Below are 26,647 nucleotides of genomic sequence, written 5' to 3' on the forward strand. Positions count from 1 at the left end.
TATTATATTTATATAAATTTATATTAATATATGCGTTTACATTGTTTATTTTATATATATATATATATATATATTATATATATATATATATATATATATATATATACACATATACATACATATATATATATATATATATATATATATATATATATATATACATATATATATACATATATATATATACACATATACATATAAATACACATACATACATACATACATACATACACACACACACACACACACACACACACACACACACACACACACACACAACACACACACACACACACACACACACACACACACACACAACACACACACACCCAACACACACACACACACACACACACATACATACATGTAGTAGTTAATCCAGAAACAAGTAGGACATGTTTCTGGATTAACACCTATCGGTATGTTATCCTGGAACAACATTCCAATCAACCAATCAGAATTAGGTGATACGTTTACCATTTATGTTAAGTTTAGGCTTTCGGTTAAGCACTTTAGGTTTACATGATTGTCATCCAACTATTATTCCCTTCTGATTTTGTGAATAGTTTACAGTTATGGTTGGTTTAGGGGTAGGGAATAGGTATGGATTACATTTTCCAACAAAAATTATGTTCCAGGGTCAACATAGAAGTTAATCCAGGATCGAATCGTACTTGGCAAAATCATGTGCAATGTTTTCATTCTGGGAGTGAACTAACCCTTCAACCATTTAATGTGTATAATGGAGCTTTGCTGGTGTCAGACGCGAGGGATAAACTGCAGGTCGATGGGTTGGGAAGGAATGAGCAGTGTTCTTGTTTTGGGCTGGATGGTTGGAGATCCGGCCTTCGTTCTGACCTCATATTGTTGCATCAGCTGGGGGTCAAAGAGAGTGATAACAACAGTCAGGTTACTGAGGTTTAAACAAGCAACTGCAAACGAAAATATCAAGTGGAAATTTTAAACACACGTCATCAAAACCTGTCTTAACACATTTAACCTGTTTTTAATCATATTTATTATTTGTTGTTTTTATTTCTTTATACTTGTTTCTTTTACTCTTGTTTATGTAAAGAAATTTGAATTACCATTATGCTCTGTAAAAAATATCTTTTTCTGCATTTTCCGTTTATTTACAGTTGTGAATTGCATTATGGGATGTCGATCTCTGCTCTATTGACAAATTGACTTTTATTGACATTTTAGTAGTTTGAAATAATGTAATGTATAAAAAATATATATAATTTATAGAGAAATAAATATGTAAAATATTAGAAAATGTACTGGCAGCTTATTACAAGGTTTATGCATCGTAATACACAACACAAACGCAGACAATATATCACTTTAGACTATAAAAAATGTTAATAAAGTCACTTTTCCCCAACATTTTAAGGCTAAAAGTTGTCAGAAGGAAGATGAAGGTCTCATAATGTGATTCAAAAGCAGAAATGAATGGGCATTAATAAAAAATTAACCGTGAATCACAAAATACGGTATAAATGTGCTATATAAATTATAAAATGATTAAAATTAGTTTGAGAGACAAATCTAGTCTTAATGATCAACTTCTTAACTCTAAACGATCACTTTTTTAAGTAGATTGATGGTAAAGAAATCATTAGTATTTGTTTTTACTAACATAGAAGTTAATTGTTACAGGTTTCCAACATTTTTCAAAATATCTTTTTTGTGTTCAACTAGGGCTGGACGATAAAATCAATATCGGTATTTATTGACCAAACACCACTGTCAATATCGATAATAAAAAAAATTTGGTATGTAGTTTCGGTATCAAATGCTATAGTTTCTATTAAAACATGACTGCTGAGCGCGTGCCTTGGAATCAATGCCAATAAGCTTAGGGTGTAAGTTTGTCACTTCCAACGTAACGCACACACATTTTCCAAGTACACCTAGTTGAAAAACATCTGAACTTTTCCGAATGCCCTGAGCGCTAGAACTAACCAATCTGCTTCACACTTTGTATGGAATATACACATTTCAGTAATAATGGCAGACTAATTACCTCAGTCGAACACAAAGCATGCACGTCACTTCAGGTCAGAATAACAACATTCAATTCAATTCACCTTTATTTGTATAGCGCTTGTACAATGTAGATTGTGTCAAAGCAGTTTCACTTAAAAAACATGTGACAATGAGTGCCGTATAGCTGCAGTGAGAAGATTGTAAATAAAAAGGATGTCACAGAGTGTGGCTTTTTGGTTTCTTTTCTTGTGCATCCCACCCACTAGCACTCCATCTGAAATTTCTTTTAGCATAGAGGTAATGCACTCATTCAACTTCACAATTTGTAATGTTGTGATATGTATTCGAATAATGATAGCTGGCTGCTTTACTTGAAAGCTCAGATCTGATTATCATAATTTGTTTTGTTTGCAAAGTTTGAGGTTTACTGTTTATTATTATTATTAGGGCTGTGCGATTTGGGGAAAAATATCTAATTGCGATTTTTCTGACAGATATTGCGATTTGATTTGATTTGCAATTTAATTTTGTAGTCAAGATTTAGGTCAATGATCTGTAGGCCATGGCAACAATTCTGCGACAGTTCTTAAAAATGACCTGTTTTTGTTCGTGTCTGTGACTTTGAAACCAAAATATTCCCATATTACTGATGTCCTGTTTTTTTTTAATATTAGTTTATTAATGCTTCTGAAGCAGAAGACGCCATTATACCAACTGTCCCAGTTCGGTTGCGCAATTCTGATTGGGCAGAATGAAATTGTGCTCACTCAATTGGCTAGTAAGACTATCACACATAGACAGCAGTCACACATTTGCTCTGGGCTGGGGATAATAAATATATATTATATCACAGCCTCTTGCGATTAGCTAATTGCAATGTTTCAAATTGCGATTGCGATTCGATTTCGATTAAATCGCACAGCCCTAATTATTATTGACACCTTACAGATGTTGATCTACCTTTACCATCGTACACACTTTGTAACATTTATTTAGCAAGTTTAAGAGTCTCTTTAACACTTGTGTTTATTGTATTATGAAGAGATGAGTTATTTTGTTATTCTGTTATATTTTGTTTAGTAATATTGATAAATTAAAATAAGGTGGTTTAAAAAAAAAATCCTAATATTCCTAAATGTATTGTTAAAAATATTTAATAATTATAATGATATAAAACATGATAGGCAAACTACCTTTTAATATTGACTAATCAATATTGTTAACCGAGCCCATAAAAACAAGTCAGGCTGACATTGAACTGAAAATTCTGACTAAGGGTTGCGAAACTGCGCATGATACAGTGTTATACTCACTCTACTCAGGGCAAAGTACATCTCCAGCTCTGCCACTCTCTTCCCCACACAGGCCCGGACACCAACTCCGAATGGTACAGAGCTGTAGGGGTGATGCTGAGAGCGAGAAGGGCTGTCCCGAATCCAGCGCTCAGGAACAAAGCGCTCCGCATCTGGGAAATTGCTCTCGTCGTGACTGACGGCATAATGACAGAGATGGAACTGTGTCTGTGAAAATACAGAAATGTTGAATTAAATATAGATATTTTTAATGACAGACAATATATTTGGAGGTGTGCGTGTATGTTTGGTACCTTTTTAGGGAACCAATAATTATCCACAACTATGTCTGAATCCACAGTCAGGCGTCCATTGCCAGGAACAACAGGATACATCCTGTCAGTAAACAGCATCATGTTGTAAGAAATGAATATTTTAGTTGGATTAGCACACTGAAAAAAATTATGTAAAAATATTTCTGAAGTATTAAATCTTGAAATACGTTATACACTGAAAAAAAATTATGTGAAAGAGTGTGTATCGGTGTTTCCCAATGTTGGATTGTGGCTGGAAGGGCATCTGCTGCATAAAACATATGCTGAAGAAGTTGGCGGTTCGTTTCGCTGTGGCGACCCGTGATTATTAAAGGGACTAAGCCAAAAGAAAATGAATTATGAATTATTTGGTTACTGAGCAGCAATAAATAACACTTTAAAAACATGTGATTATTCCTTCAGACTATAATCGAACAACCAAAATTCATCGTTGCATCCCTAAATAGACTTAAAAAAAAACTTTTGAACATAGAGACATGGCTATCCACAGTCACTCTCTGAATAGTCTTCTGAACTACAGTGCATTCGGAAAGTATTCAAAGCGCTTCACTTTTTCCACATTGTTTTAATGTTACAGCCTTATTCCCAAAATTTTAAGGAAATAATTTAATTTAATCCATTTTGGAATAAGGTTGTAACATTAAAAAAATGAGAAAAAAAAGTGAAACGCTATGAATAGTTTCCGGACGCACTGTATTGCTTATTGTTCCCCTGATTCCTCAAGCGCTCTCATATGACAATTATGCCACCAGTAGATGGCAGGTATGGATGACGACAAAATATGCAAATGCCAAGTCACATTTCAAGCTGTATATTTGATCTAAAAAGCCATTAAAAATGCCATTCTGGACAATGAGCATTTCAAAACGAAAAAACTAACTAGTGCAAATGGCACCTCAATCATCACAACCCTCATGGAGACAAACATCAAACTCAGCAATATATCATTTAAACCAGTTTGAAGCTGATCTTATCACATCAAAAACTCAATCAAGGTGATAAAGGTAAAGACAATTAGAACAGAGAAAGATAAGAATGAAAAGTGCAGCAGAATCAGAAGCCATCAGCAGATTAGTTGCAATCTTAATACTGTAATCTTTACTAAATCCCATCTGGAGAAGTTCAAACAATTCACTATTTATTTTAAGACCATTGCAAAAATGAGGCCACGATATTGTAAATCATAAAATGTTGATCAGATCATCCAAAGCAGCATTTTCTTTTTTGGCACAGGAGTTACTGCAACATTCTTTCAACTCATTGCCGAGAGCTACAGGCCATAAATCATCAAAGTAATAATCAGCCTGTGCACATTCCAGCTCATTTTGCAAGCAGGGGACACAAATTATTACCGTAGTAGCCTTATTTGTATACCTTCATTGCCAGGTTATTGGCTTTGTGCGTAAACTAGGGCGGTGGGTTATTCCAGTAAACTAATTTCAGGAGCATTTTGGTATGCATATGAACTTGGAAGAGATTACTGATGTGAGCTGGGCTGTTTAAATAAGCCCTGATCAAAGGTTATATGGTATAAACTCAATGACATCCGGCCACTCCTGATTGAGGCAACTATTATGGTGCAACTATTAAGTTTGTGGATGAGCTAGAATGGATTTCTTATACCTGAGGATTTCTTTTATGACAGCCTTCATGTAGGGCATCTTGGTCAGGTCGTCTGTATTTGGCACCTTTTTATTCGGACACACGGAAACGATCTCATTGTGGAGGCGTTTCTGTATCTCTGGATTACGCGCGAGGTGGTACAAGGTCCAAGAGAGAGTGTTAGATGTCTGTCAAGGATAAAAAAAAGAGGAAATAATTATCAAATCGACCAAATATCTAAGCAAAAACACATTCATAGATGTCATATGACGTAATTATATATTAAAAAAAAACAATTGGTTAAAGAGATAGTTGCCCAAAAATTACAATTTACTCATCATTTACTCACCCTCAAGAGGTTTCATCTCTTTATGAGTTTGTTTTTCAGCTCAACTAGTTAGAAACCTGTAACGGTTGACTTCAATAGTAGGAAAAACAAATATTATGGAAGTCGATGGTAAAAGGTTTCCAGCATTTTTCAAAATAACTCCTTTTGTGTTCAACAGAAAAAAGAAACTCAAACAAGTTCGTGACTAGTCAATGCTGAGTAAATGATGCAGAATATTCAGTTTTGGATGAACTATCCCTTTAAGTTTATAATGCCCAGAAGCTGAAGGATGAAGGTACAGTTGTTTCTCCAAATCATCAGCTACGTGTCGCTCAAACAGGTGAAGACTCAGCAAAAATGGCTACTTAACAGACTATTGACCTTGTCTTATGTAGAACACAATCTAGCTGATCGCTCAGGTAATCTGATAAATGGTAGCCTTGACACACTTTTTACACTGAGATTAGTATTGCAGTACTGCATGTCAGAGGTTATTAGAGCATCAGTCAAGGATGGGCAAGATTTGTTCAGGTTGTAAACCATTATTGGAACATGTTCAGAGGTGATTCCATGAAGCAGAGTTGTGGTTATCCCTGAAGGACATCGATGTACTTTAAAAGGGATCATAAAAGTGAAAGTTAGGATTGGAAATGACTCTTAATTTGATTATGTTTTTAATATAATTCAGTAGCTGTGGTATTTTCTGGGGCCAATCGTCACCTTAGAATTATAAGGTTCTATCTGACATTTTTGTCAAAATTGAGTTATTTACATATTCTTATCAAATGACAACTTATTTACATTATGTGATATTTTTTTTATATAAGCTGTTTACATTTTGAGGCTTTTATATAAAAAACAAAAACCTTTTTACCTACAAAGTGGAACTCTAGTTTGGCTCTATAAGTTTCTTTCTGTGAGCCAATCAGAATTTCGAATTTACGTACGAGGACCAATCAGGATCACTTTCTTTGTCATTCCACCAGATTGCTCCAGTGACAGCGGGAAAGACCAGAGTCAACTAAAAAAAAATCAGAGTCGACTAAATAATGCTGCACCACACAAAATTAAGACGAAACCTGAAACAGGTTCCCCGGTTTCCTTTCACCGTCGAAAAACATGCAACTTAAGTTAATTGACTATTCCAAATCGGCACCAAAGACATGCTTCTAGAAAGTAGTTTTCTCTTAAGAGCAATCACTTTCTGTTCATTAGCTACTACAGTAGGGAAATTCTCGAGATCTACCCGAGCTCAAACTCCCCTCTTGCCTTGCAAACGGGAGGGAGCCCCAGGCTCAAGGATTTTATGAGCTCAGAGCTCTCTCCCAGGACAGCATGCCAAACAAGCTTTATAATCAATCATCAGCTAAGTGTGAACTCTTGAAACGGTTATTAAAAAAATTATAATAAATAAATGTGAAATATTTTTATTTGTGTATATATAGTCAGTAAAACATTTTTCAGGGTTAATTAAAATCATTTGCTCATTGTCTGTTTTCTTTTAAAGTCTTTGATATAAAGCCTTGAAGGGCAAATACTTAATTTAATTCATGGGACATATACTGTAGTTCAATAAATATAATTTATTTATAAAGAATCTTGGTGTGATTCTGGAGTCAGATATGTTTCAGCAGCCATGTCAAGGCTATATCAGCATACTATCATCTCAAAAACATTGCAAGAATTAGATTCTTTGTTTCCAGTGAAGACTTAGAGAAACTTGTTCATGCTTTTATCAGCAGTAGGGTGGATTACAGTAATGGACTCCTCATTGGCCTTCCCAAAAAGACAGGCAGACAGTTTCAGCTCATCCAGAACGCTGCTGCCAGAATTCTGACCAGAACCACAAAATCAGAGCACATCACACCTGTCCTCAGGTCTTTACACTGGCTCCCAGTTACATTCAGAGTAGATTTTACGGCCTAGGACCTGAATACGTTATAGATATGTTCACTGAATACAAACCGAATAGCTCACTCAGATCTTTAGGATCATATAAACTAGAAATTCCAAGAGTTCAGTCAAAGCAGGGTGAATCCACCCTCAGCTGCTGCACCCACTGCTGCTGGAATCAGCTTCCAGAAATGATCAGATGAGCTCCAACATTAGATTGAAAACACATCTGTGACACTGTGCTACTTCCGACAGATCGCACTATTATGTCTTTCTTTTATAACCTGTTGTAACACATTTTAATCTGTTTTTAATCATTTTTAGTATTTTATTTTTCTTATGCTTGTCTCTTTTATTCCTGTTTACAGTATGTAAAGCACTTTGAATTGCCACTGTGCTTGAAATTTGCTATATAAATAAAATTGCCTTGCCTTACTTTAACTTAATAGCGCATTTCAAATCATTATGTTTTCATTAGTTTTAGTCAATGCTTTGAGTAAGTACAGCATAAACAGTTTAACTGTATAATGGTATTCATTTTTTTACTCAAGTAAATATATTTAAAAAGTACTGATTTACAACTTTGTCATTAAATGTTTGTGTTAAATCTCTTTCTGAGGCTGGAACTGAACATTCAAATACTCATACAGTTGCCTCAGCTACACCTACACAGGACTACCAGTTGGGACGTCTAGCAGAAGATTTGTGAAAATGCCACAACATTGCCTAGACTGAGACAGTTTTTGTTTACAGAAGCAGATTTGAGTTTCAGATATTAGATGTTTATTACAAAAAAGGTGCAAATGAATAGTAACATCACACTATGTTGCATTTGTATTTCTTTGTTCTGCTGGGAAAAAGAACGAAATGTACTTTTCAAAAGAGGGAAGATGCAAAACATCAGATAAAACGTTTGATTGTGTTGGCAAACTGTACTGGATCGGCATGTGCTCTGCCTCAAAGTTTTTAATGGGGAGCTCAATTGATGGCAAGTGCTAGTTACATATGTACTGTATGTGCAGTTACGACAATCCTACAACCTGGATGGCCTGAGGGTCAGTCAAATGAACAGCTAATTTCCCTTTAGTTCTTCTAAATGGAAAAAAAGTCAAAACCTACCTCTTCTCTTTGGCTTACTTATTAAAATGACTTGTTGAACTATATGCTGTCTTTTCCTTTAAATGTTGTTATTTTGCCAAATCTGGGAGGTTCTTTGGTCAACATTCATGTTGTTTTAAGGTGCTATACAAATAAAGTCAACCTTGAGCTTTTTAGTCTAGCCACAGAATGAAAATCTGAATATATCTTAGCATAGTTAAATAATAAGAGTTCAGTAGATTTAAATGACATCCTGTGAGTCTCAAACACCATTGTTTCCTCATTCTCATATAAATGTCATGAACAACAAACCAATTAGAACAAAAAACACTCCGAGATTACAACAATTATAATTTTCTCCTTATTTTTAAGTTTAGCTTGCATTATACTTACTATGTATGTGGAGCTTTTATTTTGAAAACAAGACCGGCATCATAGAGCCCTCAGGAAATGCAATCTCATCTCATCACAGCTTACCACTGGATTGCAAAATTTGTGGCAAAGTGGCATAAGGTCTGTTAACCTGCATCTCTTGTAAGTTTATCATGTATATTTGCCAGTTATGTTTGTAATGAGGTAACAAACACATGTAGTCTGCTGAATATAAGTGACAAAGTAACAACAGAATACAACTCTAAATACATCTATGTCGGCCTCTTTTGCAGAGTGTAATTGTGATTTAGCTTGTATTTCATCCAAAACACATCACAGGAACAAACTTTCATTTCATTCTCTTACTCCTTCTAGCTAAAATAAACCTCTCCAACACTTCAGTTAAAAGGATTTCCATGTAACATGAAATCTACTCAATTTCTTAAAATATTTTTGACAACTAAAGTATGATTATTTCGCAGGTGTGTATTTCAGAATATATCACGCAGTGTGTGTGACAGAAGCTGCTGTTTGTTAGAGCAAAGAGCTCATTAAAATTCACAACCCTTCCAAATAGGGTCAAAACCATGCTTTTCTTTGAAGGGCAGAGATGCCCAAACAAGGGCCTGGAGCCAAAGTTGGCCCATTCTAACCTCTGATTTGGCCCAACATCTAACTTAAGAAAAGAGGGTGTTGGAGAGGTGGTGGGGGCAAATATCTTTGACAGAGATTGTCATTTCAAATTTAATGTAACCTTTTGTTTCTTTGTTTTGTAATTTCTTCTTATTTGTAAATGACTCTTCTTTTTAAAATATAAATACTGTCACTTGACGGAAAGAGGGCAATGCACAATACATCGGCGAGCAGGTCAAGGCAAAGGCAGGTGCATCTTAGTGTATTCCGCATTGAACTCCTTTATATTAATGGGATTGGTTATATTTTTACTTTAATAAATTAATTACACATTTATATATATATAAAACGTTAGTTAATATAATTTAAAGCAATGTTTTCTAGTTTCTAGTTATTAAGTAATGTTTTTAGTAATAATATATTCCTAATTATTAAAAAATAAATTAGGAAATTACTCGTGGAAACTTTGATGTAATACAGTTTGATATATTTATCTTCGGCCCACAGCCCTTAATCAAGTTTGGTTTTTGGCCTTTCATAAGAAAAAGTTTGGGCACCCCTGTTCTAGGGTTTACATTTTTGTGTTTATAAATGAGGTTATAAATCCATTTCTGGAGAATTCATGCATTTACTTAGGCCACATAAGTACTATGTAGATATCAGAGAACAGTTAAACATCAAATCAATGCACTCTAAGGCACCTTAATATCTGAAAATATTATATTTAGTTTATTAATATTTCATTATATTATATCTGTATTAAGTACTCATTTTAAGTATAATAGTGTACTTCTTTTTACAAGTGAACGGCACTTAGGAAACCATATTAAAAGGGTGGTATGATTAATATAATGTAATTCATGTTTGAACCAGTGTGTTTGTTTCGTTTTGCTCCCTTTCAAGTTCTCACTTGCTTTCCGCAGCAGGTGCATAGAAACAAACTCCCACTTATGAGAAAACTGTACCTGTGGTTTCAGTGCCGAGTAAATAATGAGTCTGACTGACAGCAGATCACATAGTGTAATCTATTCTGACTGGTTCAAGAAGTAAACAAACAGATTTTTACCGTGTCCACTCCTCCCAGCAGGAGTTCAGTAAGGCTGATGTAGACCTCTCCTAAGCTGAGTTTATTGCTGGATAACAGGTAGGTGAGATACATGCCCTCCACCTCTTCTCCACGCGCCACCTGATCTCGTATCTGGTTCACCTTCTTGTCAATCAGATGTCGAGCTGGACAAAAGCACAACCGAAACAAACAGGAACGCAATCGGTTAGGCTGCTTTTTCACAAATTATTTTATATAATATGGCAACCAGTGTTATTTTAGTATCTTTGGTTAGGATTACATCCAAAGCTGTTGATTTAACATAAATTTTATAAATTATTTGTTTGTTTCCGTGTCATGTGTTCAAGAGAACCAAATCACCACTTTAACTGCACTGTCACCACTATACAACCACTATAGCTCTTTTTCCCGAAGTAATAAATGACTTTAATGACATAATTTAATCCAATAACAAGAATGACAGCCTAGCTCAGGCATTTCAAAACAACTAAAGCAAGACTGATCCACTGGGTAGTCTAGTTATCCAGTCACATGATCTGTTGTGGTCATGAGTTTTTTTTATGTGATAATTATATATAACATATAATATGCACGCACGCACGCACACACACACGCAGGCACATGCACACACACACAATATACAGTACACACACATAGAATATATTAATGGGATAAAATGCCGTTTCAATATACTTTTAATGCCTTCATATCAAATAAAATCTTTATGCATTATTAATTAATACAATTTTAAATAAAATGAAAATAAGAAATATTTCCATGACAGTACAGTAGATGCGTGTGCATGTGTATAGATACGCAGTCAATTTAATAGAGCAAGGACATTGACAGTATTTCCTATAATGTACATTTTTTTCTTCTGAAGTAAGTCTTATTTTAGCTTGGCTGGAACAAAAACAGTTTATAAATTAGTTCAAATCATTTTTAAGATCGATATTATTAGCAATTTTACTCAATTGGCTACAGAACAACCACTGTGACAAATCATAATGACTTGCCTAATTATCCCCATTTGCCTAGTTAACCTGGTTAAACCTTGAATTGTCCTTTAAGGTGAATACTAGTATCTTGCAAAACAACACGTGAAATATTGTAGACTTTCTTAATGGCAAAGACAAAAGAAATTGGTTATTAAAACTATTGTTTACAATTATGTAAACAAAATCTTTTCCAATAAACAGCGCTTGAGAAATATTTGTAAAGAATTTCAATCTAGAAATATGTTTTAAAAAACACAGAAAGACCAATATATTTACCTTCAACTGTTTATTGAAAATTTGCATTAAAATGATTTTTAACAATCATTAAAATAATGTATTCTGCAGGTAATGTAGCACAACTTGTGCTTTGTATCTTAAAATTTGTGACTAGCTCAGTATTATTGAATATATCTCTTAATCTTTTATAATGTTGGTATCTTCAATTGTAAAGCTCTGCAGTACATGTATATGGTTAAAACGACAAGATATATTTAAGATTTTTTGAGTCACAGGTATGCAAATTTCATCAGGACAAAAAAACACAAGTGCTTTTTCCTATTTAAACCCAGAGATAAAAAGATTTTAATAAGGCTTTATAAGCAAATTGTTAAATTGTATCTACTGTTGAAGTCAGAATTATTAGCCCCCCTTTGAATTTTTCTTTTTAAAATATTTCCCAAATGATGTTTAACAGAGCAAGGGAATTTTCACAGCATGTCTGATAATAATTTTTCTTCTGGAGAAAGTTGTTTTATTTTGGCTAGAATAAAAGCAGTTTTTAATTTTTTAAGAGCCTTTTTAAGGCCCAACATATTTTAAGCCCTTTTAAGCTTTTCTTTTTCAATAGTCTAAAGAACAAACCATTGTTATACAATAACTTGCCTAATAACCCTAACCTGCCTAGTTAATCTAGTTAAGCCTTTAAATGTCACTTTAAGCTGTATAAAAGTGTCTTGAAAAATATCTAGTAAAATATTATTTACTGTCATCATGGCAAAGATAAAAGAAATCAGTTATTAGAGTTGAGTTATTAAAACTATTATGTTTAGAAATGTGTTGAAAAAATCTCTCCGTTAAACAGAAATTGTGGAAAAAATTTAACAGGGCGGCTAATAATTCAGCGGGGCAAATAATTCTGACTTCAACTGTATGGTCAGCAGTCAAAAACCAAATAGTTCACTCTGATACTATTTTACGAAGCCTCAAGAGGAAGCCTCCTGTTTCCTTTTGTTTCTTTCAAAGACAAAGAATGTGCCAAAAATATAATTCTTTTCTCCAAAGTTTGCAATTGTGTAACTCTATAAGCAGATATCTTAGGTTCCTTTCAGATTGTCATTCTTGTTCGATATTACCCAATTTAAATGCATTAATGACTCAATACATTAATGGGACTTGTGGAGCTGCGCATTGATGGATTTGCTTTACAGTGTTTGGACTTTTAGCAGTGAAAATTAAACCACAATGAACTGAACTAAAGTGAAATTTAGTAGAATTTCAACTTACTAGAACTTGACAATCTACATTGTAAAAACGCTATAGAACTAAATATGAATTGAATTAAATTGACTTAATATGTTGCATACACTTGATATAGAAAAGGTTAGCAGCAAATCATATATAGCAAATAATAGAATGATTTCTGAAGAATCATGTGACTGGAGTAATGCTAAACAGTCACCTTTGGAATCACGGGGAAAAATAAATGTTAAAATATATTCAAACAGAAATAATTTTTCAAATAGGAAAAATGAGATTTTCACAGTTTTGCTGTAATTTGGATCAAGTCAATGCAGTCTGAAGAGAACAGAAGAGACTTCTTTAAAAAAATATGCTAGACATCACAACATTATGGCTTATAACAGTAATTAAAACAATTTAAGTGATTAAAATGAATACATTTTATTAAATATCAATGCATGCTTTAAATGAGTTCTAGCCAAGGCAACAGTAATCAATTAAGTACAAACATCAGTCAACATTCAGTAATGACAAACCTTTATCCTGTGTGGTAACCAATATGGTAGCAACACATATATAAACATATTGTGCATGAACTTTAGCATACCTACGTCATACAACTCATCCCACGCCTGGACAAATCGCTTCCAGAAGGGGAAGATGTGACGAGTCCAGCGAGGGAAGAAAAGAACTGTCTCAGAAAGTGCCAGCATTTCATTAACAGCAGAAATAAACCGCAGGGTGTCTGTTGGAATCTCCTCCTGCAAGCAACCTAACCGCGTTTCGAACAGAATAGAGGAGATTCCTGAAGAGCAAAAGGAAAAAACAAAACACAGTCAACAGAAAACTACAAGTATATACAAGACTTTGTTGTTAAAACTGTTTTACTATGTTGTTAACACTATTTTTAAAATTGTGAAAAATTTAATTGTTAAAAATTGTAAAAAATACAGAGATCAGAGATCCCCAAAAACTCTATTATGTCGAAAAAATGGCTTCATACAACGTTAAGATTTTTAATTTTGCTAAAATGTATGCAAATGAACACATTTAATTAAACATGACCTCATTTCCATATTTAAATATACCATTTTATAAAACTTGTGTTACAAATTTTGGCAATTCCTAATGTAATCAGTCAATTGGGAAAGTATAATGATAATTATTCATTAATGATTTTGCCCTGTTCACCTTGTGTGTCCTACTATAAGTCTTTCAAATGCGTACACACCCTCAAAGCCAAACTTGTAGAGCTCAGAGGCGAGGTCGGTGACGGTGATCTGGTCAGGACTGCGCAGGCGCAAAAGCTCCAATCGCTGCAGGAGATCAGACACAACCTCATGAATGATGGGTGCATATGCTGTGACTTCCTTCAGTTTCAGCATCTTTGGGTTCAGAGCACTGCGAATGCGGTACCACTCAGGGCCTGTGCTGAAAAACACCAACGACAACAAACAGGCATTAAAACTACCATTAAAGAGCTATAGATAGTTCACCCCAAAAGTTTAATTATGCTATTAATTATTTGCCATCATGTGGATCCAAATCCTTAAGGTCTTTATTTATCATCACAATACAAATATTGGTTGGATATTTTCCAACCCAGGCTCATTCTGATTACGTACCCCTATATACATTTCTGGACAGCGCCAAATACATCCCAGGAGCTATTTTTTTTGCGAATCCATCAGAGGTTGATGAGCTCAAGTTTCTCTCGTGAGTGCCGTTCGCGCTGTTGTCCTCACATAAATCCACTAGAGGCCGCTGTCAACTGACTGACAGACTGATCAACTGACCCACCCTCCTCCTTCACTAAACCAAACCGATAGTGTTTTCAGAAGCACCGACTGACCAGCGCTCACCGCCTCCCCTAAACCGACAGTGTTTTGAAAAGCAATCCAGAAAAAGAAAGGCCCTCGTATCCGGATTTTTACCAGGTTTTCAGACTTTATCATATTCTCACCCGATTATTTACTTGTTTGTTTAATTTTTGGGCTATTGTTTTCGTCTTACCCGCTTTCTAGAACCATTCTTCGCCGGACTCGAACCCCATTGTCAACTTCACACTCGTCTCAAATCCTCCGACGTATGCGACAAGCCACTGGACAAACTAGTAACAGCGGGAAAGCCGCCCAAACAAAGGTAAGCAGTCAACTAGTAAGCCCGAAAAGGAACAGCGTCATACCGCCCGTAGCATTCGTTGTAAAGACAAAATGCAGCCATACGTGCCTCTGGCTACATAATACACAATCTCCAGAAATGTATATAGGGTTACGTTTTCAAAATGAGCCTATGTTAATATTTTCAACTTTTCCTCCATAAACAGCAAGGTTCTTGACTCATTCAAAGTCCAGAAAAATACCAAAAAACATCCTTAAATGAGACCATCCGCCATCAGTGGTTTACTCAGAATATTATCAAATTACATTTGTGTGCTTGTAAAATAAAAATAACAACATTATTCAACAGTACTTTATGGAAAAAGTACTTTAAGAAAAAAAACTCTCTTTCTGTGTTTAATTAAAAACACACAAAATCAGACAGATTTGGCACAGACAGCATAACTATCTGTAAAGGGGAAGGTGCTTACTCAACATGGATTCCATACGCTTGTCCTCTCATGTCTCTGTACTCTCTCCAGTGAGGCAGATCAGTACGCACCGGGTACCGGCCCTCCTGACGGATCACCTGTGCAATCAGATCAGCCCCAGCCACATTTATCACATCAAATGGGCCGAAGCGTGAGCGCCAGATTGGACCATACAGACGCTTATGCTCCACCTGATTCATAAATAAATGTACAGAAATGTTACCATTGACAGTTTTTAATCATACACTTTCAACTACTTTAAGTACAAATGACAATATTCAATTCAAGTTAATAGCGCTTTTCACAATAATTATTATTCCAAAGCAGCTTTACAAAAGGTGCAGGTTATTACATTAGCATCAAAATCAGAAAGTATTAGGGTGTTGTGTATGGTGGACAGTATATATACATTTTAATCTGCAATTGTACAAATAGTGTACAATGTACAAGAATCAGATATGAATTTCAGTAGTCATTTAAAAGCAGTAACTAAATCAGCATATTATCGTCTCAAAAACATTGCAAGAATTAGATGCTTTCTTTCCAGTGAAGACTTAGAAAAACTTGTTCATGCTTTAATCAGCATCAGGGTGGATTACTGTACTGGACTCCTCACTGGCCTTCCCAAAAAGACAGTCAGACAGTTGCAGCTCATCCAGAACACTGCTGCCAGGATTCTGACCAGAAGCACAAAATCAGAGCACATCACGCCTGTCCTCTGGTCTTTACTCTAGCTCCCAGTTACATTCAGAATAGATTTTAAAGTATTATTACTTGTCTATAAATCACTAAATGGCCTAGGACCTCAATACATTACAGATATGCTCACTGAATACAAACCAAACAGATCACTCAGATCTTTAGGATCACATAAACTAGAAATTCCAACAGTTCAGTCAAAGCAGGGTGAATCGGCCTTCAGCTACTACGCCACCTTAACAATCTTAACTTTTTGATTTTAGGTAAAAAATCAAATCTGTTGGAGCCGTCCAACAGATTAATAGGTACTGGAAAGTCCACAGAAGGGGGGTGATCACCAGAATGGGGAGGTCCCAGAGTAAAATGAGAAGATATGATACACCAGTGTTTGTGAATATGGAAAAACTGTCTATACACTGTTTTCATCTGTTTTTATATTCTTTGTTCCTATTTTATTTATACTTGTCTCTTTTATTCCTGTTTATGTAAAGCACTTTAAATTGTCACTGTGTATGAAATATGCTATATAAATAAACTTGCCCTGCCTTGCCATACAGATGATCCAGGGACACTCAGAGAACCACGCAGGGTCTTCAGAAACTAACTATGGGGTGAATTGGTGAAAAAGCTTAACAAACATTGGTTTAATGTGCAGAAGTAGTAGCAACCAATTTATATAGGATGAATGTAAACAAATTAAATGTAGTAATGTTCAACTTAATTTGTTTGTTTAAATTCAGCCTATACAAATTGTTTGTAACCACTTACCTTAAAAATATTTTGTAAATACAATGATTTTCAGTGCAATTGTATGTAAGCCACTTATAGGTTGATTTCACAGAAAGACACTATACACTGTTGTTCTTGGGACCCTGTTTTGTTTTTTTGCAGCAATGGCCAAACCAGTAGTGTGTGGTTAGATGTTGTTGTTGTTATTATTAATCAAAAGCAGACAAGGGAAATTTTGGTTTCCTGCTTTACCGTCACATAAAGTAGAAATGAAAATCTGTCATTTAACCCCACTTCATTCTAAGCCCATAAGACTTGTGGTCAATAATAAAATAATTTAAAATATTTAGATGAAAATAAATCCTTTTCTGTTCCTCCACCAAGAGGGCAGGAAACTGAAGATGTGATTAATATATATTACAAATTAGGTCCACCTTGTTTTCACATAAATAAAAATAGATCACATCAAATATGTGTTAATATAGTGTGTATGTACACTCACTGGCCACTTTATAAAGTACACCTTACTAGTATCGGGTTGGACCTCCTTTTGCCTTCAGAACTGCCTCAATACTTCGTGGCATAGATTCAACAAGGTACTTTAAATATTCCTCAGAGATTTTGGTCCATATTGACATGATAGCTTCACGCAGTTGCTGTAGATTTGTCGGCTGCACATCCATGATGTGAATGTCCCATTCCACCACATCTCGAAGGTGCTCTATTGGATTGAGTTCAGGTGATTGTGGAGGCCATTTGAGTACAGTGAACAGTCATTTGCTACTAATGGGCTCAAAGTGTGCCAAGAAAATATCCCCACACCATTACACCACCACAACCAGCCTGAACTGGTGATACAAGGCAGGATGGATTCATGTTGTTGACGCCAAATTCTGACCCTACCATCTAAATGTCGCAGCAGAAATTGAGACTCATCAGACGAGGCAATGTTTTTTCCAAACTTCTATTGTCCAATTTTGATGAGCCTGTGCGAATTATAGCCTCAGTTTTTTGCTCTTAGCTGACAGGACTGGCACCTGGTCTGGTCTGCTGCTGTAGCTCATCCACCTCAAGGTTGAATGTGTTGTGTGTTCAGAGATGCTCTTCTGTATACCTCGGTTGTAACGAGTAGGTATTTGAGTTACTGTTGCCTTTCTGTCAGCTCAAACCAGTCTGGCCATTCTCCTCCTACCTCTGGCATCAACAAGGCATTTGCGCCCACAGAACTCCCCCTCACTGGATTTTTTCTTTCTTTCTGATCATCTTCTGTAAACCCTAGAGATGATTGTGCATGAAAATCCATGCCACATTCAAAGTCACTTAAATCACATTTCTTCCCCATTCTGATGCTTGGTTTAACCTGCAGCAGGCTGTCTTGAGTCTTGACCACGTCTACATACCTAATCGCACTGAGTTGCTGCCATGTGATTGGCTGATTAGAAATTTGCATTAACGAGCAGTTAGACAGGAGTACCTAATAAAGTGGCCGGTGAGTGTATAGAAATATGTGTATTGTCATGAAAACCTGAATTACATCTGTTTATCACAAGAGATTTGATTAATGATGATTTTATGACCTTTATTTTGAATTACCTGGGATTTCAGCAGTGGGGTAGAAAGCTCTTTGGTTTCACTGAAAATATTTTAATTTCTGTTTTAAACATTCAACAATGTCTTATTAGCTCAAAACAACATTGGAGTGAGAAAATGATGTCCTTTTTAACAATGTCTTTAAAGCTAATTTCTGTGTCATATACTGCTGTATGTTTACATTTCCATAATAATAATAAAATTCTGATTCTTTTACACCCGTATAAACAAAATCGCCAGCAAAACCGCAAGTGGTGGCAATCCTGCATCTTCAGTAAATTATCTAATCCTCTTTTTACATTTTTAAACGGTTTATTAATGTGGAAATGAGTGATTTTGTCACTCGCGTACTAGGTACTTGTATTAATAATCACCTCAAAACTACTAACAAAGTGCATATGCAGTATAAATGGAGATAAAAAGAGGTGCTATATTGCCATCCTTCTACATTTTGCCCATTTATTTCCCATTTTTTTATCAGTATCTGATCCGTTTTACTGATCAGTGTGTGTTTATGAATGACTGACTCATTTTATTATTCATTCAAAAAACAGATCCATTGGAATGATTCAAGAATCAAGGAGTAAAACATTGCAGTTTTTTCTCAAAATAAGCAAATGTGTGGGGCTGTAACAATAATCTAACCAATATATTGACGTATCGTGGAATATTTGGAGATGACTTCAATAATATTTACTGTTGCAATATATATTTACAAATTCACAAATAACGTTAAAGCTATTTTACAATGGCATTTACATTCTACCTCACAGATTATAATTGGGAATTTAGCTAATAGGACATTTAGTATGTAATAGGACGTTTACTTTTTAGCATCATATTACAGAATCTAAATAACCTTAAGAATGATAAGTATTTTAATGTGTTGATGGCTATTTGCATTATTATGCTGTTATATAATCAGTGGCAGGGTGTTGCGGTGGCGCAGTGGGTAGCACAATCACCTCACAGCAAAAAGGTCTCTGATTTGATCCCCGGCTGGATCAGTTGGCATTTCTATGTGGAGTTTGCATGTTCCCCCTGTGTTGGTGTGGGTTTCTTGCAGGTGCTCCGGTTTCCCCCACAAGTCCAAAAACATGCGCTATAGGTGAATTAGGTTATCTAAATTGTCAGTAGTTTATGTGTGTAAATGAGAGTGTGTGGACGTTTCCCAGTGAATGGTTGCGGCTGGAAGGGCATCCACTGCGTAAAACATATGCTGGATAAGTTGGCGGTTCATTCCGCTGTGGCGACCCCTGATTAATAAAGGGACTAAGCCGAAAAGAAAATTAATGAATTAATAATCAGTGGCATAAAAGTATCTCAATATTATCGCAAAACTATTTCTGTGACAATAAATTGCACAACAAAAATTCCTTATCGTGACAGGCCTACAAATGTGCAGCTCCGGCTTTGCTTGGAAATACTTTTGGTCAGGCAGAAATAATGGGCATTTCAAATCACTGATAATAACAACTTGATCATTGCACCATTGTGTAAAATCAATATCATTCACACACATACTGAAAATGGCAATCCTGCTAATATGATATGAATTATATGAGTTTTTTTCTTTAATAACTCTTAATAATTAATAATAAATAATAATTCTTAGTGATTCTAAAGAGAATGATTTTGATCATTCATTCAAGACATGTTTTTGTTTGCTTGGCAATGAATATTGCGCTCCCCAAACATGTTTGACAAACACTATGTAGACTTCCTCTTGTTGGACCACAAATCCAGTCCAAAAAATTAAATGTTGAGACCCTCAAACAATCATTAATTAGTCTCCATTAGTCAGCAAGTTTTCCGATTGGCCAAATCCTGTGGGCAGCACTCAGACTCTTTACACAGAAAGATTGACATAGAGATAAGTGTAAATTCTCTAAAACCCAATTTTAGTCATTTGTATCTGGCATTTTGTTCACGATGAAATTCCATATCTTAATATAATCCATAGTGCTTTACAGAAACTTTAGATTTAGAGCTCAATCAGCGCAGAGTTTTCAACCTTTGGAATACAAAACACTGGACATCACACCACCCACAGCTACAGTAATGTTGTCTGATATCTGACCTACAAATTTACTACTTTATGGCAAGCCGTTTGAACTTTTATTCCTTTAGACTAACTTTTATTTTAATGACTACCAAATACCTAACAGATAATATTAGTGATTATTTTTTTACTGCAGTCATTATTTCAGCAATTCATCACCTTAGAATTATAAGGTTCTATCTGATATTTTTGTCAAAATTGAGTTCTTGACATATTCTTATTAAATGACAACTTATTTACATTATGGGATGTTTTTTTATAAGTTGTTTACATTTTAAGACTTTTTGTTTAAAAAACAAATGTTACACACATACTGTTTGCTATTTGGAATGCAAAAACTTTGAAGCTTAATACCTCAAAATAATTCAGAACGCAGATAGAACCTTATAATTCCAAGGTGACGAATTGACTATTTAGTTCAATTTTACTATTAGTCTCTAAAAATAAAATCTATTAGTAATAATTACTCCAATATTGCAACTGAATAATCAGAACCAAACATTTCTGAAAAAAACTAAATAATTGGAGCAGTTTTAGAGAAACCACTGCCAAACGTGATAAATGCTGGTGTCTTCCACTCTGAAAATGAATTTTGCTGCTTGTTCAAACTACTTAATATGTGTTGAACCAACAAAATTATTAAGTTTTTTTGTGGAAAAACTTAAATGTTTTAACTTCAATCCACTTAGATTTGTAAAAACAATTAAGTTAACTTAACCGATTTGTGTAGGGACAACATGGAGGAATTGTGTGGAACCCAGCATTTTTTTACAGTTTATGAATAGGTAATTAATATTTAGTACAATCTTAATAAGTACTGGAATAGTTATATTATGAACTAAGGAATAAATAATAATACTTAAATATGAACTAAACTAGAAAATCAACCAGCAACAACAGGAATGTATGCGGGTCATAGCTAAAACAACATTAAAGCACATTAAAGCAGCTTAAATGATTAATCCAGTGGAACAATTACTATTGATATTCAGTGATGGGGGTGACGCATTACAAGTAACGCGACCTGCAGGTACCCATACTAGTGGATGCTGCTCTCTCATTGGCTGTCAGTAATCGGCAATGTTTTTTTTTTTCAATCAGAACACATTTCACATTGCATGATTTTGAATCGCCGACAGCTCCATATAATTAGCATGTCAAATATCTCACGGGTGTCAGCGACTCATCAGAGATTCTCTCAGATTGTGTCTTTGATATTTCACACTGGGATTACTTGCGTGAACAAGTACAGATTTGCCTCTGATTTTAAGGCATTTGTTGCAGATTTCTTAAAGCCTGTCTGCAAGTCAAAATCTGGGCTAAAATCATGCAGTTTGAACACGACATTATAGATAAATCTTGCACTTTTCACACCTTTTTTTTCTGGAAGCTCTAAAAGTGTTGTTGGATGGATTTGGGCTGGAAACCTTTACATGAAAAATTGATTGTTTAAATGAAAATTAGTGGTGTCAAACAAATGCGTTTAAAATAAAATAAGTGTATATGCAAATACTTTTTAAAATGATAACTTGAAACGTTAAAACCATTTTACGAGCACATCACAGATGTCAAAGTTTATATTAGGACATTTGCTTTTTTCTTTCATCAAATTGCAAAATCGAAATAACCTTAAAAATTTAAAATATTTGTCCTATTTGCATTATTATGCTGTTGTATAATCATTATATAATAAGTCATTATATTAAAATGCTTGAAATCTTGAAATCACAATAATATCACTCATCGCAATAAGCTCTGTGCAGTGTTGGGGGTAACGCATTGCAAGTAAAACGAGTTATATCATAATATTACTTTTTAAAATAATGAGTAGAGTAAGGCATTACTTTTAAAAGTTAGAGTTACTTTTTTGAAAATTTAACGCAATTATTTTTTAGTTTATTTAATACGCTTTTACGCTGGGGTCAGGAAGATCTCAGTTAACATTATTATTTTTTTAAAAGGTAAAAATACAAAAATATGAACTATATTAACTATCATATATCAACTATATCATGGAAAACAAAAAAAAACAATCAGAATCAGAATCAGAAAGAGCTTTATTGCCAGGTATGTTCACACATATGAGTAATTTGTTTTCGTGACAAAGCTTCTACAGTGCAACAGCATTACAGAGACAGGACAAAAAACGGATAATAAATATATATTTTTTAAAAATAGAAGTAAGTAGTGAGTGCAAATATACAGACTAACAAGTGTATGTACATGTTTATTACTATATACAACGTTATATGTGCAGCTGTTATGTGCAAATTGGCATGTAAGTGTGTGGTTAAATAAGTGTATATGTGTATAAAAGTGTATAGCAGTAGCGATGTTGGCTCCACAATTATTATCATCAAGTGTTCATGAGATGGATTGCCTGAGGGAAGAAACTGTTTCTGTGTCGGGCTGTTCTGGTGCGCAGTGCTCTGTAGCGTCGACCAGAAGGTAAAAGTTCAAAGAGGCAGTGTGCTGGGTGTGAGGGGTCCAGAGTGATTTTGGCAGCCCTTCTGCTCGCTCTGGATAAGTACAGTTCTTGGGGAGTAGGAAGGGTTGTACCAGTGATTCGCTCAGCAGTCCGAACTATTCGACGTAGTCTTTGGAGATCGTATTTGTTGTTTTTGTTTTGTTTGTACCCACTCTTAATGCTTCAAGAAAGAATGCTTCTGATATTTCAAGACATGTTTTTGTTTGTTTGGCGATGAATATCGCACACCCCTGTTCCCAAAAATACTTTCCCACTTAAAATTTAAGTAGTCACAATGAATCATGTAGTCAGTGAGAGAATGTTCATTATTTTGAATGCATCGAAGAAAAGGAAAAGGGGATTATAGTCTCAATGGACAGAGATTTTACTTAAGACAAAATAAAGGTAGCAAACACATTGCTTTAAACTTTCAATAATCTGTATATACGGCATGTTGAGCTCTGGGGTCAGTAAGTTCTTAGATAACATTATCCTAAAATATTTTTTATGTGTTATTTTAAGGTAAACATATAGGTGTAGGTTATATAATTGCAGAGCTCCTCTATTACAAAAAGAAAGAAAAAAAAAACAAGTTCTGAAGGAGATCAAACCTCAGCCAGGTAAGAAAAATTAACGCAAAAGTAACTAAAAAGTAATGTAACGCGTTAGTTACCATAAAAAGTAACTAAGTAATGCAAGTTATTTTTTGAGGAGTAACTCAATATTGTAATGCATTACTTTCAAAAGTAACTTGCCCCAACACTGTTGATATTTTAAAAAGAAGTCAGTGAAAAGTTCCTAAAAAACATTTTTTTTTTATGTAAAGCCAGGTTACTCATCGAACCGCTGACGGCGGTTAGTTCATTTTTTTCTTTTAAAGATAATAGTTGCTATTCGATTAGCCTACTTAAGTGGCAAACAACAACAACAGCAACAACATTACTGTACTTTTTGGCTAGTTTTCAGAAATACATGTTAAAACGGCTTTCCATGTCCTCTCATACAACAATCAGCTGTTCCCATCAGACAGGATTTCCTGAGTCTAAAATAAAATTAGCATAGACAAAATAACAGAAATGCTTTTAAGGATAGTGTTGACTATTGTGGACTTTTTAACATAATAAAAATAAGTATGCAAATGTCATATCACTATAGAATGAACTGCACATTAAAACATTGTAAAACAACGGTGTAAGCTGTGAGATAAGCTCACAAACTACTTGCTAAATCAAAACAAGCGCATTGAAGTTCTGCAAAAAGAGAAATAAAGAGGTTAAATGTGTTTTACCTGCATTGCATGACTTTTATCCGCGTATCCTTTAACGAAGAGCCAGTATACAGTTGTTGCCAGACTGGGTCCCGGTAGATCATCTATTGTTTTGTATCTCCCAGTTATTGTATTTGCGCTCTGCAAGTCCACATCGCCTGTTTGAGACTTCAGGGTTCGAGCAATCATCTCTTGAAACGGCGCATATTTTCTACCAAGCTGGGCTGCGAGACGATCAGCTTTAACCAGAGCAGAAACCAACATGTTGATGACTGGTGTGTGTCGCAGAGGATCTGAACTGGGCTGTCTCCTACTCGCAGAGATGTCTCCTATCAAACTCTGGGCGGGTTTTTCGGCTGTGTGTCAAAACTATGAGCTGCATATCTAGGCGACATTTTGCAACGCAGAGACATTTCATATCCTAGCCTGTTTAAAAGTAGTTCACACGGTTTTAAGAGGTCCGGGGTATGTATATGCAAACATAGGGTGTGGAAGAATGTAAAGTTAGCTGTCATTAATCTAAAGTCTGCAAGCTAGTGAGGTTAATATGCCCCCTTCAGACCCCCTAAATGTGGAATGCGGAATAATGGATCCTTGCACAACTCTTCTGTATGCATGACACAATAAACTGCACGTGCATATACCGTTGCTGCGTCCCAGTTCGCCTACTTTTATACCTAAAAGTGTGTACTATTTTATGAAGACAACGTGCATATTTTACGTCTGAGTGTGTAAATGAAGAGTTTGCAAGCAAGGACATACTACTGCGTTGTTTTACCACAAGGCTTGTGTTGCTTAGTCCTGTCAATCATCTTGTCACATTAACCATATTTATTTCATATTTAACTTCGTACCATAAGGAGATACAGCAGCAGGTTAATCTGCCTTTCGCGGGTTTTTCACGCTGCTAAATCACCTCAGGTGTTTGCAAAGTTATGCAATCAGAAGTTATTGACCACACACATCTTTATTAAAGTTAACATTGTTGTTGCAGATTAAAAATAACAAAGAAAACATGAAATAAATAGTTTCCATTAGGTTATATAATATTTAACGATCATTGAAATATTTTTTTTACCAGTCTCGCCACTCATTCGTCGGTTTGGTTTCGCCCGTCCGCCATTTTTGTAGTTTATTTACACTTTTTCCTCATGTTTGTAGTTCTAATTAATGTTAAAACGTTTTAGTTGAAACAATTAAAACTTATTGTTTTAAAACAAAACATTTCTTATTCTGTATAAATATGACCCTACTGTTTTAACAAGTCATGTTAGCCTACTAACAATCCAACGCAGAACAAAAACATGAATTAAAAAAAAATTGTAGGCTCTCATATTTTAGATTAGAAATATTTATCTTTTGTTCATTTTGAAACGTTTAACAATTCTGAACAATTGTAGGCTATACAACTGTAAATAAAATGATTATTCCCAAACACATAAAAGTTAACAATGTTGTTGCAGATAAAACATATTGCAGAAAACAGGAAATTAATAGTTTCCATTAGATTATATAATAATCAAAGGTGCCAAATACTGCATTGGTTTAATAAGTTAAATTGTTCTCTGATATCTACATAGTAGGTTTATGTTTTATAAGCACGTTTTATCACTCCATATAATACCCATGGATTCAGAAGGTCCATGATTGACCATATTTTGAATCTATAGTCAAAGAAAACATGACCAGGAATTAATATCAACGTCTGCGTGAACAGATGACAGTTGAGCTGAGTGATTGACACAATTCAGCAGTCTACATGTGTTTGTTGAAACATACGCATCACATTTCACAATAAAAACTATACATTAACAAAAGATGTAACAAAACATACCTTATGCTTCTTCAGAGTGGACATGAATAAATGTATAATGTGTAAATCTTGCATTTTGCGTACTGAGGCCAGTTTGAACTGGCCTCGTGCTATCGTTGCATAGTAACGAACAGTAAATAAATTGGCGCTCATGTTTTCAAAATAAAAGTTCCACATAGTAAGTAAAACGTACGCTTAAAAATAACTGTGGGAGAAAAAGTATCATTGTTGTCTCACTGACTAGAAAACGTTATCGAACACAGTATTGACCTTATTCTTCAATGCGGAAGGCGCTCGTTTTTGCGATTGTTTTAGAACTTCCGATTCAGCTGCCAATGGGAGAAATGACTATGAATAATAAAC

The 26,647-nt window shown here is 34.8% G+C and overlaps 1 protein-coding gene across 1 annotated transcript; it reads right to left on the bottom strand.

Moving 5' to 3' along the window:
- Positions 1-460: 460 nt before the first annotated feature.
- Positions 461-24,927, bottom strand: LOC130230491 (sterol 26-hydroxylase, mitochondrial). The gene is given in 10 exon segments (XM_056459524.1): positions 461-876; positions 3,306-3,512; positions 3,599-3,680; positions 5,243-5,409; positions 10,612-10,775; positions 13,675-13,872; positions 14,299-14,498; positions 15,658-15,848; positions 24,493-24,793; positions 24,795-24,927. Coding segments are annotated over 10 exon segments (1,722 nt in total). The 5' UTR covers positions 24,890-24,927; the 3' UTR covers positions 461-759.
- Between the last annotated feature and the right edge of the window lie 1,720 nt (positions 24,928-26,647).

This window comes from Danio aesculapii, chromosome 6 (genome assembly GCF_903798145.1).
Source record: "Danio aesculapii chromosome 6, fDanAes4.1, whole genome shotgun sequence".
In the NCBI taxonomy this organism is placed as follows: Eukaryota; Metazoa; Chordata; class Actinopteri; order Cypriniformes; family Danionidae; genus Danio; species Danio aesculapii.